The sequence below is a fragment of the Ammodytes marinus genome (genome assembly GCF_949987685.1).
Source record: "Ammodytes marinus genome assembly, chromosome: 16".
Taxonomy (NCBI): Eukaryota; Metazoa; Chordata; class Actinopteri; order Uranoscopiformes; family Ammodytidae; genus Ammodytes; species Ammodytes marinus.
Window position 1 is genome coordinate 25,012,455 of NC_137220.1, and position 14,672 is coordinate 25,027,126.

General features: G+C 43.1%; 1 protein-coding gene across 2 annotated transcripts; it reads right to left on the reverse strand.

The window, feature by feature from the left end:
- Positions 1 to 3,852: 3,852 nt before the first annotated feature.
- Positions 3,853 to 12,091, reverse strand: tfap4 (transcription factor AP-4 (activating enhancer binding protein 4)). Of its 2 annotated transcripts, none has more exons than XM_080043199.1 (7): positions 11,783 to 12,091; positions 8,837 to 9,002; positions 7,472 to 7,570; positions 7,186 to 7,356; positions 6,917 to 7,051; positions 5,421 to 5,588; positions 3,853 to 4,682 (listed from the first exon to the last, which is right to left on the reverse strand). In XM_080043199.1, exons 1-7 carry the CDS (start codon positions 11,869 to 11,871, stop codon positions 4,524 to 4,526), a joined length of 987 nt encoding a protein of 328 aa, XP_079899325.1. In that variant the 5' UTR covers positions 11,872 to 12,091; the 3' UTR covers positions 3,853 to 4,523. The 2 variants fall into 2 exon arrangements, with proteins under 2 accessions (XP_079899325.1, XP_079899324.1); XM_080043198.1 differs by having other exon boundaries at positions 5,421 to 5,591.
- Between the last annotated feature and the right edge of the window lie 2,581 nt (positions 12,092 to 14,672).

The following is a 14,672-nucleotide window of genomic DNA, read 5'->3' on the forward strand; positions in this document are numbered from 1 at the left end:
AATCCCTAACACAGCAGAAGGCTAGGCGGATTACTGCTTTATCACACTCCAGCAGACACACTGTGCTAAACATAATCTCCCAATTCCTCGGGAATCAACATCTCGGCTGTAAATTAATCCCCAAATATGGCAGAAGTTTCTTACTCAAGCATGTCCATCCCAAATGACTTTGGGGAAGTGTGTCTAAACAATAACCTCGTGTTCATTTTTGGAGTGTAAAACTGCACTAATCCTGGAGGAATTTCACTGTTTTAGATAGAGGCACTAAAACAGGAGAACAGTGTGCTCCGGGGTCACTGTTGGTGGGATGAGGCGGCTGAGAGGCATGCTGATTTTTGGTTGTGAGAAAATCTGTGCTTTTGACAAGCTTTTATGAATTCTACTGAACATTAATTCTTTGTAGATTACAGATGACAAGCACTTGCAACGGTTTGCCGAGAGCACATTTGAGCTGCAGCTTCGACGTTATGTCTGCCAAAGGAAAATAAAAGATATTGGCCAGAATAATGAACTGTAGAAACTGCAGTTGGGTAAAGTAAATAATAACCATACAACAATATTATTTAGTTAGTTGAAAAGTTTCATTTTATGTTTTAAGTTCAAATGAAGGTCAAAAGCTGTCATTTGAAAGGTGTTACTTAGTGTCAATTTCATCTTGTAATTCACATTTTAACTGCAGTTAATATGCTGTTTGAAGTCTGCAGGCTTTTCTAGTGTTGACTATTTAATTACGGGACTATCTTAAATGATGAAGTTCCTTTATGTTATACCATAAATGCAGACACAGAAGGCTCTTCTATCTACAACCACTATTTATTTTTGTGAATATACACAAATTTTAACTTTGGTGCCTGCAACACGTTCCAAAAAAGTTGGGACAGGGGCATGTTTACCATTGTTTTACATCACCCCTTTTTTAAACTCTGATTAAGCATTTATGGACCTAATGACTTTAATTGTTGACATTTTGAAAGCAAAATTATTTCCCATTCTTGCTTGAGATTGAATATTCCTTATAGTCAACTGTGATATGTTTCAGACCATTTTTGTCCACACTTACTATAAGTCATTGCATATTATTAAATATAATATAGTAAATATTGGGAATGGTTGAGCCTCTGTAGAAAAAACAGAAGCATTTTCTGAATGAACGTGTGATGGTGTGTGAACGAGAGGCCTGGAATGAATGAATGTGTCAGGGGGCCGATGGCAAGAGATGCCAGCGACTGCTCCTGGTGTACATACTAACTGTCACAGGGAAGGTGGCGGGTCTTTATTTAGCAATGAGCCAGTGAGCAGGAAGGGGGGGAGGATGGACCACCAATCAGGAATAGACACTTGTTCATCAACTGTACTGCTTGAGTGAGAGCCAACCAGAGCTGGAGAGGGGGACAGATTCAGTTGGCAATGTTATTTTTAGTGCTATAATAACTGTTAATTCCTCAGAACAGTCAATATTTAGTGTGGAAAATGCATTTTTAAAGAAACGAAAACAGAAGACAAAAAGGAACGCAGACACAGGAACAGCCAGGGCCCAATGCGTAAAAAACAAAGTACAAACTTTATTATTCTGTCTTTACAAAAGGCACAAGCCTCTTTATCCCCAAAACATGTTTTTTTCTTAAAGAAAAAAAAATAATAGCTTCTTGATGACCATATGCAGGTCGAACAAAAACAAGAGAAAAAGTTACAGAGAAACAGACAAAAGTAGAGGAAGAAGAGAGAGCTGCAAAATGTGAAGGGAGATAAGAGATATACACTGGATAAAAAAAAAGACAGCATACAATGTATTAAAAATTACAATAATTAAGGGATAAACAGGACATGATGCAGGAGGCCTGGACATGGAGGAAACAGGGGGATACACAGCTGTGCGTTGTTTGTTTTTTTTACTCATAACCTCAAGAGCTTCAGCTGAGAAGATGCCCATTTCTACAAAAGAAGAGGCAGACTCCAGTGTAGTCCAGTAAGTGCTTTGTAACATTGAGCCCATCTTTATCATCCCCATCCCCATGCCCACCCCGACCCGCTCCATCTGACAATCTGATATGTCTACTAACGCACAGGACAGTGTGTAAAAAAAAAATTAAAGAAAAAAAAAACAGTTCCAGGATCCAGCAGAAAACGATCAAATGCGAGACGCGAGAGCAAGCAAGAACTCAAACTACAAAAAGCCAAGCTTGCAAACCACGTTTTATAATATCTAGGAATCCCATTCCTATGGTGATAAGTACGTACGAATAAGTACAGGGAAAACCCCCCATGATTTAATCTGACGAGACGCGTCACCTATTTCAGTGCCGCAGCTGACATCAATATCTTTTTCTAAAGGGCAGTTCCATGACATTAATCATGATAGATGAGGGGTGTTTATCATCTGTCCAGCAGTTCAAAGCTCCATCTATGCACTGACGCCAGGGATTCTAATTATAATGAGTTTGTCACTAAATGCAATAATAACAAAGCAGTGATCTGTCAAAAGCTCCAATTGTAACTGTAACGTCTTACATACAGTATATGAGGTTTAACCTTTCAAACCCATATGAAATATTTTATGGAATGTCCATATTACATTCTGGATGTATTTCCCCACAGGCTTAAATAGTGCACACGAGGGGGCCCAAACAGTTCCAAATTGACATTTGTGTCCAATTACAAGTCAGTGTTCAGATACATTTTGACCACTTGGAGGGGAGGGGATTATCAAGAGCTTGAATTAGTAATTAGGATACCAGAAACCTGTTCCTTTTTTTTTTTAGACAAACATGATAAGAACCAACAAAAGTCAACAAAGACAAACACACCCTGGGTGTTAACAAGCCTGTTTGGAAGCGATTCCAGTGGCCACAAAACAACCCAGATCAAGTGTTCAGGTACGCACACCCCATGGCTGTGTTAAGGCTGGCTTCACAGTGCCTCCCTGTACCCACAGGCCATAAGTAAGGCAAACTGCTGCCTCTCTCAGCTACATGTCTTTCTGTCTATAACTGTCTATCCAACAACAGTTCTAGGCAAAAAAAGAGAGAAAAAAACTAAGTATGATCCAAGCAGAAACATGTAAATAGCATGGGACACTTGACAAAAGCGCACATTGGGACAAATGCTATTTGAAATGAAATACACAGCCACGGCATGGCACTTTACAACAATTCCACCAGCCATTTTCCTCCTATTTGAAGTTCACTGTTATGGGCAAAATAAAAACCAGCCACTTAGATTGAGAGAGCAAGTGATTGTATGTCAGTCTATATGCAAGTGCTGTGTGCACATACATGTGTGCCTTCATTTCCAGGCAAAAGAGTCTGAGACATCACTTAAAGGGGACACGTAGGGGGGGGGCGCTTCATGTTGTGGTGGTTAGAGCACCCCCCCAATAGAGGCTCAGTCCTCAGAAGCAGCAGAAGAAGGGTTAGAATCCGGCCCGTGGTGGTTCTCTGCATGTCAAACCCCTCTCTGCCCCATTTCATCTCCGTCTCTCCAAAATGGGGACACGCACACAGCAGTGGGAATCACTGAAGAGTGCCCACAAATCAGCTTATTTATTAAGACAGGTGCTTTTTTTTGTTTTCCTCAAGAGAGTTGGGAAATGCCAAAACTCAAGATTTTTTTCTAAATTTAAGTCAGGCCATGAATCAAAAAGATAAACATCCTAAGTATATATATGTGGGATTACTGGGAACCCAGCCCAGTAAAAATGGCTACAAACAAACAAACAAACAACCAAAAAAAATTTAAAATAGAGTTGTCAACCAGTGAGTGCACTCTTCTATCCAGATCGTCACTTGATTTCCTGTGCGCCCCCCCCCCCCCCCCCCCCCCCCCGAGGTAAAAATCACTTTCACTCGTGAGATGTGGAGGGTTGAGACAGTCTGGTTAGCTCACAGTGTCTCTTCATAGCGCTCAGAGAAAGAGGTTCAAAAGCTTTCATCTGAAACGGAGATGCTCTGGTGTGGGATGCTGCCGGGCTCTTTGTCTCCTGTTCTCATGGATCAGTCACGTGGCTACAGGGGCCTCCGGATAAAGACACCACTCCCCGGGGATTAATGGATCAATTTAAAACAGACATTCAGAAATATTCTAGAATCCAGTATGACTTTGAGCATTTACAGCTCAGTCGGTGATGTCGTCACCCTAAGAACCTTTAGTTATAGATGAATGAACAGACAGGAGTGTGTGTGTGTGTGTGTGTGTGTGTGTGTGTGTGTGTGTGTGTGTTTGTGTGTGTGTGTGAGAGAGAAAGCAGGGGGTAGAGAGATAAGCAGAAAAAGGACACAGAAGAGACTGCCTGTACACCGTGTCTAAGTGTAAACCTATTTGGGCTGCCTATCACAGTACTACATGTAAGAGTGTGTACTGAAAAAAACAAGTGTTTTTCACTAGAGGCCCTATTAATGTCCACTGAACACGAGTGCTGTGGGGGGTTTGTATCCTCCGGTAGCCCCTGTCTACATGGGCCTTATATGTGGATGTGTATGTGTGTGTGTTTGGAAGTGTGCGGCGCGCCAGACGTCATGTGAGTGAGCTCAGGGCATTGAACAGTCGTCAGGTCCGTCGCTGTTCGAGGCCGTGTCTGAGCCGGCCGCGTCTGAGTGGACACGAGCCGAGGTGACGATGACCGCCCTCCGCTGCTCCTCCTCGCCCACACAGCCCTTCCCCTGGGTGCCCTCGATGTGCTGGATGGCCTGGAGAGAGAGAGAGAGGGAGAGGGAGGGAGAGAGAGGTAGAGAGCATGTTAGTGACAACAGCACCCTCTAGTGTTTGGATCTTCTTTTTTAAGCCTTCAGAGCAGAAAGAGTAGCCTGAGAATCCAGACCTGCCACTGGCAAATTAAATGTGCTCAGTCTGTTGGTCTGGAGACGATCCATTCAAACTCATAAACTATGTCAGAAAATTCTGACTTATCAATCAATTCTTTCTGATATGGGCGGGCCAGAGCCCTATGTATGGTGCTCTGGGGGCGGATGTAACCGGATGATGACGGTGCTGGGCATGCGCCGTCGAAGCCGTGATGATTAACAACAAAGGTGGCTGCGGATACGTTGTTTGAGTTTGAAACGGCTTTGGCCTCGACACTTAACGATTTGGAAGACGGCCCTCAAATCTTTCATTAGCAAGAAAGAAGAATTTTCTGTTGCCGACCGACCACGGCAAAAGTTTAATTTACTAGTTAACCCCGCTGTTCTGCTAAACAAATGGGGCTTAATACGCCACCTTGTTCATTGCTCTGATTGGTCGTAGTGCTATCCAATTGCGTGCAGTGGTATTGGAAATGCACGCGTAGGCGCCGCTCCCTTAAGTTGGGAAGGTCTATTGATGGTGGCCAAACCCTATATCGTTCTAGATGCGGGTCTGGATTTTCCAGGCTACGGAAAGGGTTCACAATTCAGCTTTTCATTTGCATTTACACATTGTTTCCTTACCTGAACAATGGTGTCCAGGTTGTGTCGAGATGTGGACACCGTATTGATGACTGATGACGGGCCCATGGTTACCACTGTGACGTGATGGGGCTGGGGAGGCTGGACCGGCGCAGGGACGATGACTGTGGCATGGTGTGTAGGTGCAGGGGGGCTAGCGGGGGACAACACCTGCTAGAAAGATGCCCTTGTTATTCCTTATGCTCATGTCACCACTTCATCACTGTGATAACACATTTTAATGCCGAAGTAGGGAGTAGGCCTACACTGTATGCTTTCAAAATGTGTATATACTGTACATGTACACAAGCGTACATATAATAGGGAATACACCTGGGAAACATACTTAATATTAAATCAGACCGACTGTAAGAACTCTTTTACCAATCCATGGTGGAAAGCTTCTCCTGTCTGTGTTTTGATCTGCCTCCAAGCTTACTGGGCAGCCAGATTTAGATTTAAATTGTGGAAAAAAGGGACGCTCAGATTTCCCATGAGGGTGCAACTTATGATAAGAATAAGATTGACCAAAAGAGTAGTACACACACACACACACACACACACACACACACACACACACACACACACACACTTCTGTAAGAAGTGTTAATTTCAACTAACATTTTCATTTTGTAAATTTCATAGTGATATTGATTTGAGGTCGAGAGCTGCTTTGGGAGTCAAAAAATAACCCGTCCAGAGTGTATCAATCATCTTTCACGACCAGCGCCAAGCTGCCACACTTAGTGGATGGATCGACAGCACACAGCCATTGATTCGGCATCATGTTCAGTTAGCGTTAGCCTGCTGAAACTGGATACGCTGGCTTCCAGGGCAGGAGACAGGCACAGCAGAAAGATGTGTGAGCCCCTCATTTAGCAGCCTGTAAATGTGTCCTAGCTGTTGACAGCTCTGACGCTGGACATGGAGAACACCATCATGTGACTGTCCATGGGACATCTACAGTACCTGAGATTAGTGCAGGTGTGTGTGTGTGTGGACTTTTTATTAATAATAATAAAGATACATTTATTTTATAAAGCCCTTTTCAAGAAAATCAAAGACCCTTTACAATAAAACCAGTATACAAGCAGGTGTTAAATAGATATTTTATGTTAATATGTAAAAATGTAATGTTATCATGAAGGCTGAAGGCCATGCTGAAGAGGTGTGTTTTGATTTGGGATTTTGAGGTTCAGGTCGGTAGCGTCTCCAATGTGTTAGGGAGTGAACATACTTCAACAAGATTGACTTAAAGTTTATCAAATCTTAAAGCTACACACAAGACACCGGCGGCCTGATGAGTTTAGGCTAATGTGCCCAAATTAAACACTTGAAAATGTACTGTTAATTTGAAATGAAAAAATAAACAAATCACCTATAAAACAGATCCAATGCATGTACATCTATGTTTATCAGAAAATGAGCATAATTCTCAAAAGGATTCCACTGTTTGTTTGCGGGGAGTTGGACTTGTATACATGCTGATGTTGTCTAACCTGTGGGCTGTGGACTGGAGTGAGGTCGCGCTCCTCTCCGTGAACAAGGCTCTGTGTCGGGGCATGGTGCTCCGCGAGCTGCTGGGCAAGCGCCTTCAGTGTCTCTGGGTACATCTGCTCATCCATGGAGCGCATCTGCGCGCACACACACACACACACACACACACACACAGAGACAGAGAGAGAGAGCGTCAGACCGTGTTGCTCACTGGATACGACGTCATTTGATAATTTCAAATTGTGTTGCATGTTGCGGTTGATCCCTTTACCTGATCTTCCAGCACCATCCTGACCGAGCGCTCTTTCTCCAGCTGCTGCCTTAGCTCAATCATCTCCCTCCTCAGGTCCTCAGTCTTCTCCTCCTCCAGGATGTCTGGTGAGCCTATCCCTTCATCTTTCTCCTCCGCGCGCCTCCTCTTAGGGGAGGAACCACTTAGCTCCTGAGGGGAACAAACAGAAATCCGTTTTTTTTAAGAATAATATTAAACGAATGTAAGGGAAAGAAAAAGAAAAAGCCTGGTGTACGGTTTTGTTCTTCGGGTTTTAATGTTTTACTTGTATGATCCGTTTGAGCTGACAGTTCTGCTGCAGTAGCCGCGTCTTCTCCTGCTCCAAAGTGAAGATGTACTCTGCTGTCTGTTGCAGGATGGCAGCCTGCGGGGGGAAAAGAGAAGAGAGATCAAGGTTACAGGTGTGTTATGCAGGTGAACCCGGAGACCCCACACACAGCTACAGAAACACCCGTCTCACCCTGCGTTCCGAATCGCATACTATCTACTATTTAGTATGGTAGAAAAAAAGATTTAGTATGTCCCGATTCTTGTGGCCAGATTTAGGTTGGGTAGAAAGTAGGGGTGTGAACGGTTACAAAAAATTGTAAACGGTTACACGACCCCTTTTTTTTCGTGTACACGGTTAACCGTGACGTCATTGTCCTCGTGCCCCCGCCGTCTTGTAGGCGCGCGCGCGCGCACACACACACACACACACATACGCGTTCGTTCGCCTGTAAACACACAATTGACATGAACTACGCTCGTTTACACACCTCTTATAATAGGTCCATGGTACACACACACACACACGTTCGCCGTCATAATCGCGCTTCATTCATTTCCTGATTAATATAGCCTATCGCTTTCTACATGTCCACGTTAAATACATGTTGAACAGGTGTTATAAAGTTCGGGCTACTTACGAGGGTAGTTCACGTCAACCGGGTAACTTTAATCTTTAGGTTATCTTTCATCACTCTTCCATGGCTGTGAGTCGAGTCCCAGCACGGCGACTCCCCGTGTGTGTGTGCGCCGATACACACACTCACTCACACACACACTCGCCGAGGGACAGACAGATTCTCGGCAGACTAGCTTTTATCCTCCCCAATTAGTTTATTAGTGATGTAAAATCAATAAACGCGTGTCTCCAGAACATATTTAAAAACTTTGAAATTTGAAAAAAAAAAAAAAAAAAAAAAACGGTTTTCGTTTATTGATTTTTCCTAAACGGTTATGATTTACTAAACGGTTACACGTGTACACGTGTACACGTGCACACCCCTAGTAGAAAGACCCGGATGTCTACTACATCCGGCCAAGATTTTTAGTGTTGAAAACAGCATCCTATTTGGGCGATTCTGACCCATAATCCAGTGCGCACATAAAGTGACGTCACCTCCATATGAAAACAAACGGGGATGTGACGGATATAAAAAGCAAGAGGCAAGATCAAGTCGCGATGTTATGATGAAATAGATAAGTAAAAGTATGTCCCAATAGTATGCCTACTGCATCCTAACTAGATTATTTTTATCGTTGGATGTAGTATGTAGAATAGAAAAAAAGAAAGAGTATGCGATTCGGAACGCAGGGTCAGTCTTCCACACCACCACAGTTGAAATCTCCACTGTGTGACCCCCACCTTGCTGAGTTTCTCTCCATCACTGTGCGGGATGAGTGTTTTAAGAGACTGGAAGCCGGTGTTGATGCTTTGCATGCGCCGTCGCTCGTTGCTGTTGGCGATCTCCCTGCGGATTCGCCTCTCGGTGTCCCGGGCCGTTTCTGGGGTCAGAGGAATGTTGGCCAGACTGGAGGGGGGGGGGGGGGGGGGAGATATAACAGTCAGTTGGGCACAGGGAAAAAAAAATACAACTTTGATTTTCCGCACTCTTACACAGTGACCTTTCCCGTAGATGTAGAAGGTTTTGATGTGGTATACAAGCACTTTTTTTTTCCTACTAGTGTATCCTTCACCAAGCTACCTTCATTGAGTTATCACTGAGCAGTGGCTTTGTTCGGAACATTTCAATCAAATGATTAAGATGTTAAAAGGGATAAAGTAAGACATCATCCCTATATGAAGTCTTTTCCTTTTTTACAATTTATTTTCTTTAAAAAAAGAAAACAGCCCTTTCTACTCCCACGCCTGTAAGTAGATGTGATTGCGACTGTTTTTCCCACAAAAGCTGAGTACATGGACATAAGTTAAGTATTCCCTAAAATCTAAATCTAACTCAAAATGCCACAAGTCTTGTTACTTAATCCGTCAAAACTGGAACTAGGCTAATTCATACCTGACAAATACACAGGTACAGTAATGCATGTCATAACAGCTTTCACAGTGTCCAGTGTGAGAATGTCCTGCCATTGAAGCAGCCCTGTCATATTACATGACGCGTTGAAAGCCACCACACACAGTAAAAAAAGATAATCGCCGGTTAATATTTTTCACCCTTAAAACTGTGGTGGAAAGACACAATCTGCCATATGCTGTGGTCCAGCTGAGGGGAAATTCTGAGCAAACTTCCTCTAACATCCCTCTGTATCAAGCCTGGTATCTCTGGGACTCTCTCTCTAGCCAAGCCCTTATCTGTACTGACTCAGCTGCCCCAGTGCAAACACTGGGAACAATTGTGCAGACACAGATGAGAAAAGGAGTGTGTGTGTGTGTGTGTGTGTGTGTGTGTGTGTGTGTGTGTGTACACAGAGTAACACACATACACGTACCAACCAACACTGCAGTGGCACATCCAGCAAACACATTCACTGCCAAAACATGGCCAACTGGGCCCGGACTTATCACACAAACCACTAGAGACACACGCTGGATCCCAGTTAGAGTGGATTTTGGCTTAAAACAGGATTTGATTTAAGAGGCAACTAAAGGGAGCTGAACCAATTGGTCAATGCAATGATAAAGGGATCAAATTTGGAAAATTGTAATTGTGAAAAAAGTGTATATTGAAAGCAAAAATCCAAAATAATAATCATATTATTTAATTTATATAGCCTAGCGCTTTTCTCGCACTCAAAGCGCTTGAATGTAAAAAAAAAAAAGAGAAAAAAAAGCCTATTTGATACAATTTGGTGCTTTCCTGGTCTTAAATCATAGTACATTCATTGCAGGTCTAATTGGGTTTCTAACTGTAGGCTAATTGTGATTTGTCCTCAATAAAATGTATCTTGAAAATAAAGAAATAAAAGGAACATTGCAGTGAATATAGCTCCGACAAACTGTTCAACACAAACAAACCAAAAAAATGAAAGAAACTGTCCTAAAGTCGAAAAAGGATATTCACAATATGTCCTGAGGTATGACAAATAAGCATGAAAATAATCATAACATTACCCTACAATTAGATTGTATTCTCATTATAGTGAGGCAAGTAAACAACATGTATAAACGTGATAAAACCAGATAGACCAACGTCTAAAAAGCATTTAAAGTATGTCTGGGTTAAAATGGGGGGCGTTGTAGTAATTTACCGCAGACTTACAAAAAAGGAATTTAATATTTTTAAAAAATCAAAAAAGGGACTACATTTCCCAGACTGCACGCGTCACTACCAGCAGGCAGCCAGCAGATCCCTCCGCCTCCCTCCTCAAACCAAACTGCGGACGTATGGCAGGGCCTTCCGCGACACACACACCCCCTTATTATTAACGCCACTTTGAATTTTCCTCCTTCCCCGCAAACATCAAACGTGCCTTTGACGGACATAAATTAAGAAATTGAGTTTTAAAATGTCCAAATAACCTCCCCCGTCGTCGTCACAGTGCCCGACACGACCTCCGTGTGCACCGAGCGGAGTTTTTCGTGTCCTCCGCCATTATAACAATGCGGCAGACAGCATGGCAGGCAGAGGTGCGGGAGGAAAAGACGCAGTGGAGACGAGTCGGCAGCGTGAAGGGGACGCTAAGAAACACCTTTAAAAAAACTGACGCCGCGTCGAATGGGTGTGAATTTGACAGTAGTCGTACATATTCACTTTAAGAGAAAACGAAACCAGGGCGATATTACCAGGAAACAAACGCCCGACCCCCTCACTGTAAGCACAAGCCACAAGCATGGCCGCACTACCCACAATAACTTCACATCAGCCTGGAGAGGAATCGACCTCCCCCCGCGACCTGTGCGGCAAAAATAGACCCTGTACACGCGCTCGTGTTACCTTTCCCTTTACTATGCTAATCATATCCCCTTTACTGGGGGTAATTCGAGGATAAACGGGGCAAGGATGCGCTCCAGAGCTGGGCAGCAGCGTGGTGTGCACGGAACCACGTGGTTTGTTTGTTGGCCGTAAAATACATCGCTTTCGCAGCTAAATGTGCGAAAAAACACCCCTTTGAGGATTCTGTGTTCCGAACCAGAGAGCCAGTTTGCTCGAAAGCATCCTAATCTCAGTGTTTGATTCCATTTAGTGCCCGCAGCTACCCGTGAGTGGGTCGTGTACACAATAACAGAGCAGATCAAGCATGTTGCCTCAGCGCCGTGCTTGCACTCGGAACAGATGACTTCTAATAAACATGAGGATAATAATACTAATGCGCGCTGCGTGCTGGGAAGCGTGCGCGTGTGTAAACATACCTACAAAGACCTCCGATCACTTCTTTCTCCGTTTTCCTGAAATGTTGCAAAGAGGACACCTTCTGAGCTGGTACCATGAAATACTCCATGCTTGCCTTTCGCCAGTTTGGTTGGTTCCCCCCTCTCCCCACCAGCAGCCACAAAAAAAAAAAAAGCAAACCGTCTAAGAAGAATAAACGAAAAAGAGATGACGTTATCCGACGTAGGTTCAAATCCTCTGAGAAGATAGGCTACGTATCCCAATGTAGTAGTTTCGGGCTGCTGAGAGTTGTAATGTTACTCGACTTCCAGCTGATGGGGTTCCCTCGTTGTGTGTGGCGCTTTACCTCTCTCGCTCTCTTTCTCTCTCTCTCCCTCCCCTTTGCTTTCTCTCTGCATGACCGTCAGTGTGTGTGTGTGTATGTGCGTGCGTGTGTATGCAGCTGATCGGGTGGCTTTCAAGGCGGGAAACAGCTGGTAGGAGTCACACTGCACTACCGAAAGCCTCCTTCCGCAGAGACGGGGGACTGCATGTAAACAAAGGACTATTTAGCGCAGAATTAGGACGAGAAGAAAAACGCACACAAGGACAGGACAGAGACAAGCCTACTACTTTGGCTTTTACCCTGCCGCTCAGCATAACAGTGTTTAATTAAACCCATTAGTCCCGTAGTAGTCGCTATAGGCTACATCATAGTATCAATCAAAATATTTCCCCTGTCGAGTATTAAAGTAGCCTACTTATTTTTAAAGAGCGCCGGTGATTTGAACCCATAAACATTTAAAGCATTCCTAAAAGGAAGGTGGTGACGACAGTGATTATAGACTATAACCACAGCACCCGGAGCCATTTCAAAACGTCTTTTATAGCAATAAAACACCTGATAGATGGCACCTTGGCGGCTCAGACTGGGAGTAAATAAAGAGCGGGACTACTACAGGGGCGGATACTGTCTCGCAACAGCTGCGATAAGCGAACAAGAGGGATCAGCTGACAGGTTGGCAGAGCTGCACAGCAACAGTGGGCCGGGGAGGGCTTCTAGGGACACACACAGCATAGGCTACACGATAGGGGTGTGTGTTGTTCAACCATTTTGGGGCTTAACAGCAGCGGTGGTACGAGGTGGCCATGCATCGTAGGTTTGACCAGAGTCTGGGACTGCGCGTGCAGCGGAAAAGCAGACGCACAAATGGGAGCAGTGACTTTTTGTCTTCTTTGCACCCGGAAATGTGAAGAGCTGCATCAGTATCTGTGGCTGGACTGGAGGCACATGTCTGCTTTTAGAATGGATCATGCGGAGGAATAAGCTTTAGTTTTTAATTAGGCCTATATGGTAATAAACACATATCACGGTCATGTGAGCCCATTGCGGCCTACTTATTTTTGATCACAAATTGCATTCGGTCTTACTTGTTCATTAGTTTCTCTTCAACGTGGTTGAATAAGCTACTACGTTAGATCGGCCTACCAAAATGCATAGGCTCCTTTAAACTTTGTGAACCTTGAACTCAAACTACTGAAAAACATATTTGGCACGGTCCATTCACAGCACGTGTCATTTTCTATGGAATTTATCAGTGACAAATTTAGAAATATTGAATGGTTAGAGAATGAATTGTGGGTTTACAAATAATGGAAACACAAAGCTTAGCAAACCAATTCTTAGCAATGAAAAAAATATGCATTCATTGGATCTTCTCACATGCCACTCTACGCCCTCTAGCGGCAACATGTTTAACAGACCGAAGCCCAGCATCATAGGAACAGTGGGCGGGCAAAACAAAAAAACACATCTCAAATCCTATGCTCAAATCCAATAGCCCTGTCACTAATTGTCATTTCACACATCAGATTTCTAAAAGTTATCCTATATTTCCGCATGAGGTCGTCACCTTTGTAAGTGAACAAGATTAACAAGATATTTGAACAGCAAACAGACTCTGAACTCTTACATTTATGTTACACCTCTGCAACCTATACAGTCTATATACTCGGAACATCTCAATGTAAACTTGAAACGTGTGCGCTTCACCTAATCACTGTAAGTGTAATAATGCAGTTTCGTGTGATCTTTTGTGTGACTTGTCATTTCTGCTGCATAGTGTTGTTATAACCTGTAGAAAAGTCATCCTTCATATATGCGATTGAAATTGTAATGTTTCAACATCCTACTTGAAGCCTATAAGTATTAAAAGTTCACTATAGGCTACATTATAATGGCTAACCTTCACATGGAAAATGTAATAAGAAGAAAATATCAAAAGAAAACGTGTCATTGTAATCTTATGCTGTTAATGTGGGAACAAGTAGTAGGCATATTAGGGGACACAAGTAAGTAATTATGTGATTCGATAGATTAGCCAATGAATTTGATCAGATATTTTAGAGAGGCAATATTGATGAGGTCAAGTCATGTTTTTATTGGCTCTGTGGTTTGGTGCTAAAATGTGGTCCACTCTCAAAATGACAAAAGTCGTTTTTTTTCTTAACCTGCTGTGGATGATTTGTGGCCAAGGGGTGAACTGAATGATAGCAGTGTAGCCAAAAAATTGAACAGAGGCAAGTATTTATTCTTAGTAATATTTCAATATCATTTTGATTCACAAATATAAAATACGTTTTATTTATAGCCTAATATCACAAATATCCAATTGCTGCGGTGGGCTTTAAAATAGGCCTATGTAAATACTTGAGACAAAGATTAAGCCCTATATAATATGACATAGGCGTTACTTTCCCATGTAGGACTAATCAACTAACTGGTTGATATAGAGGCTAACATCGGAAAGGAGTAAGAACCCCGTTTACAAATAGCAAAAGCTCTCTATAGGCGACATTGGTAAAATTGTCTGGTTTTATTTTATTGAAATGATGTCACTCTGATTTAGCCTACATTTTGTAAGTGTTTTT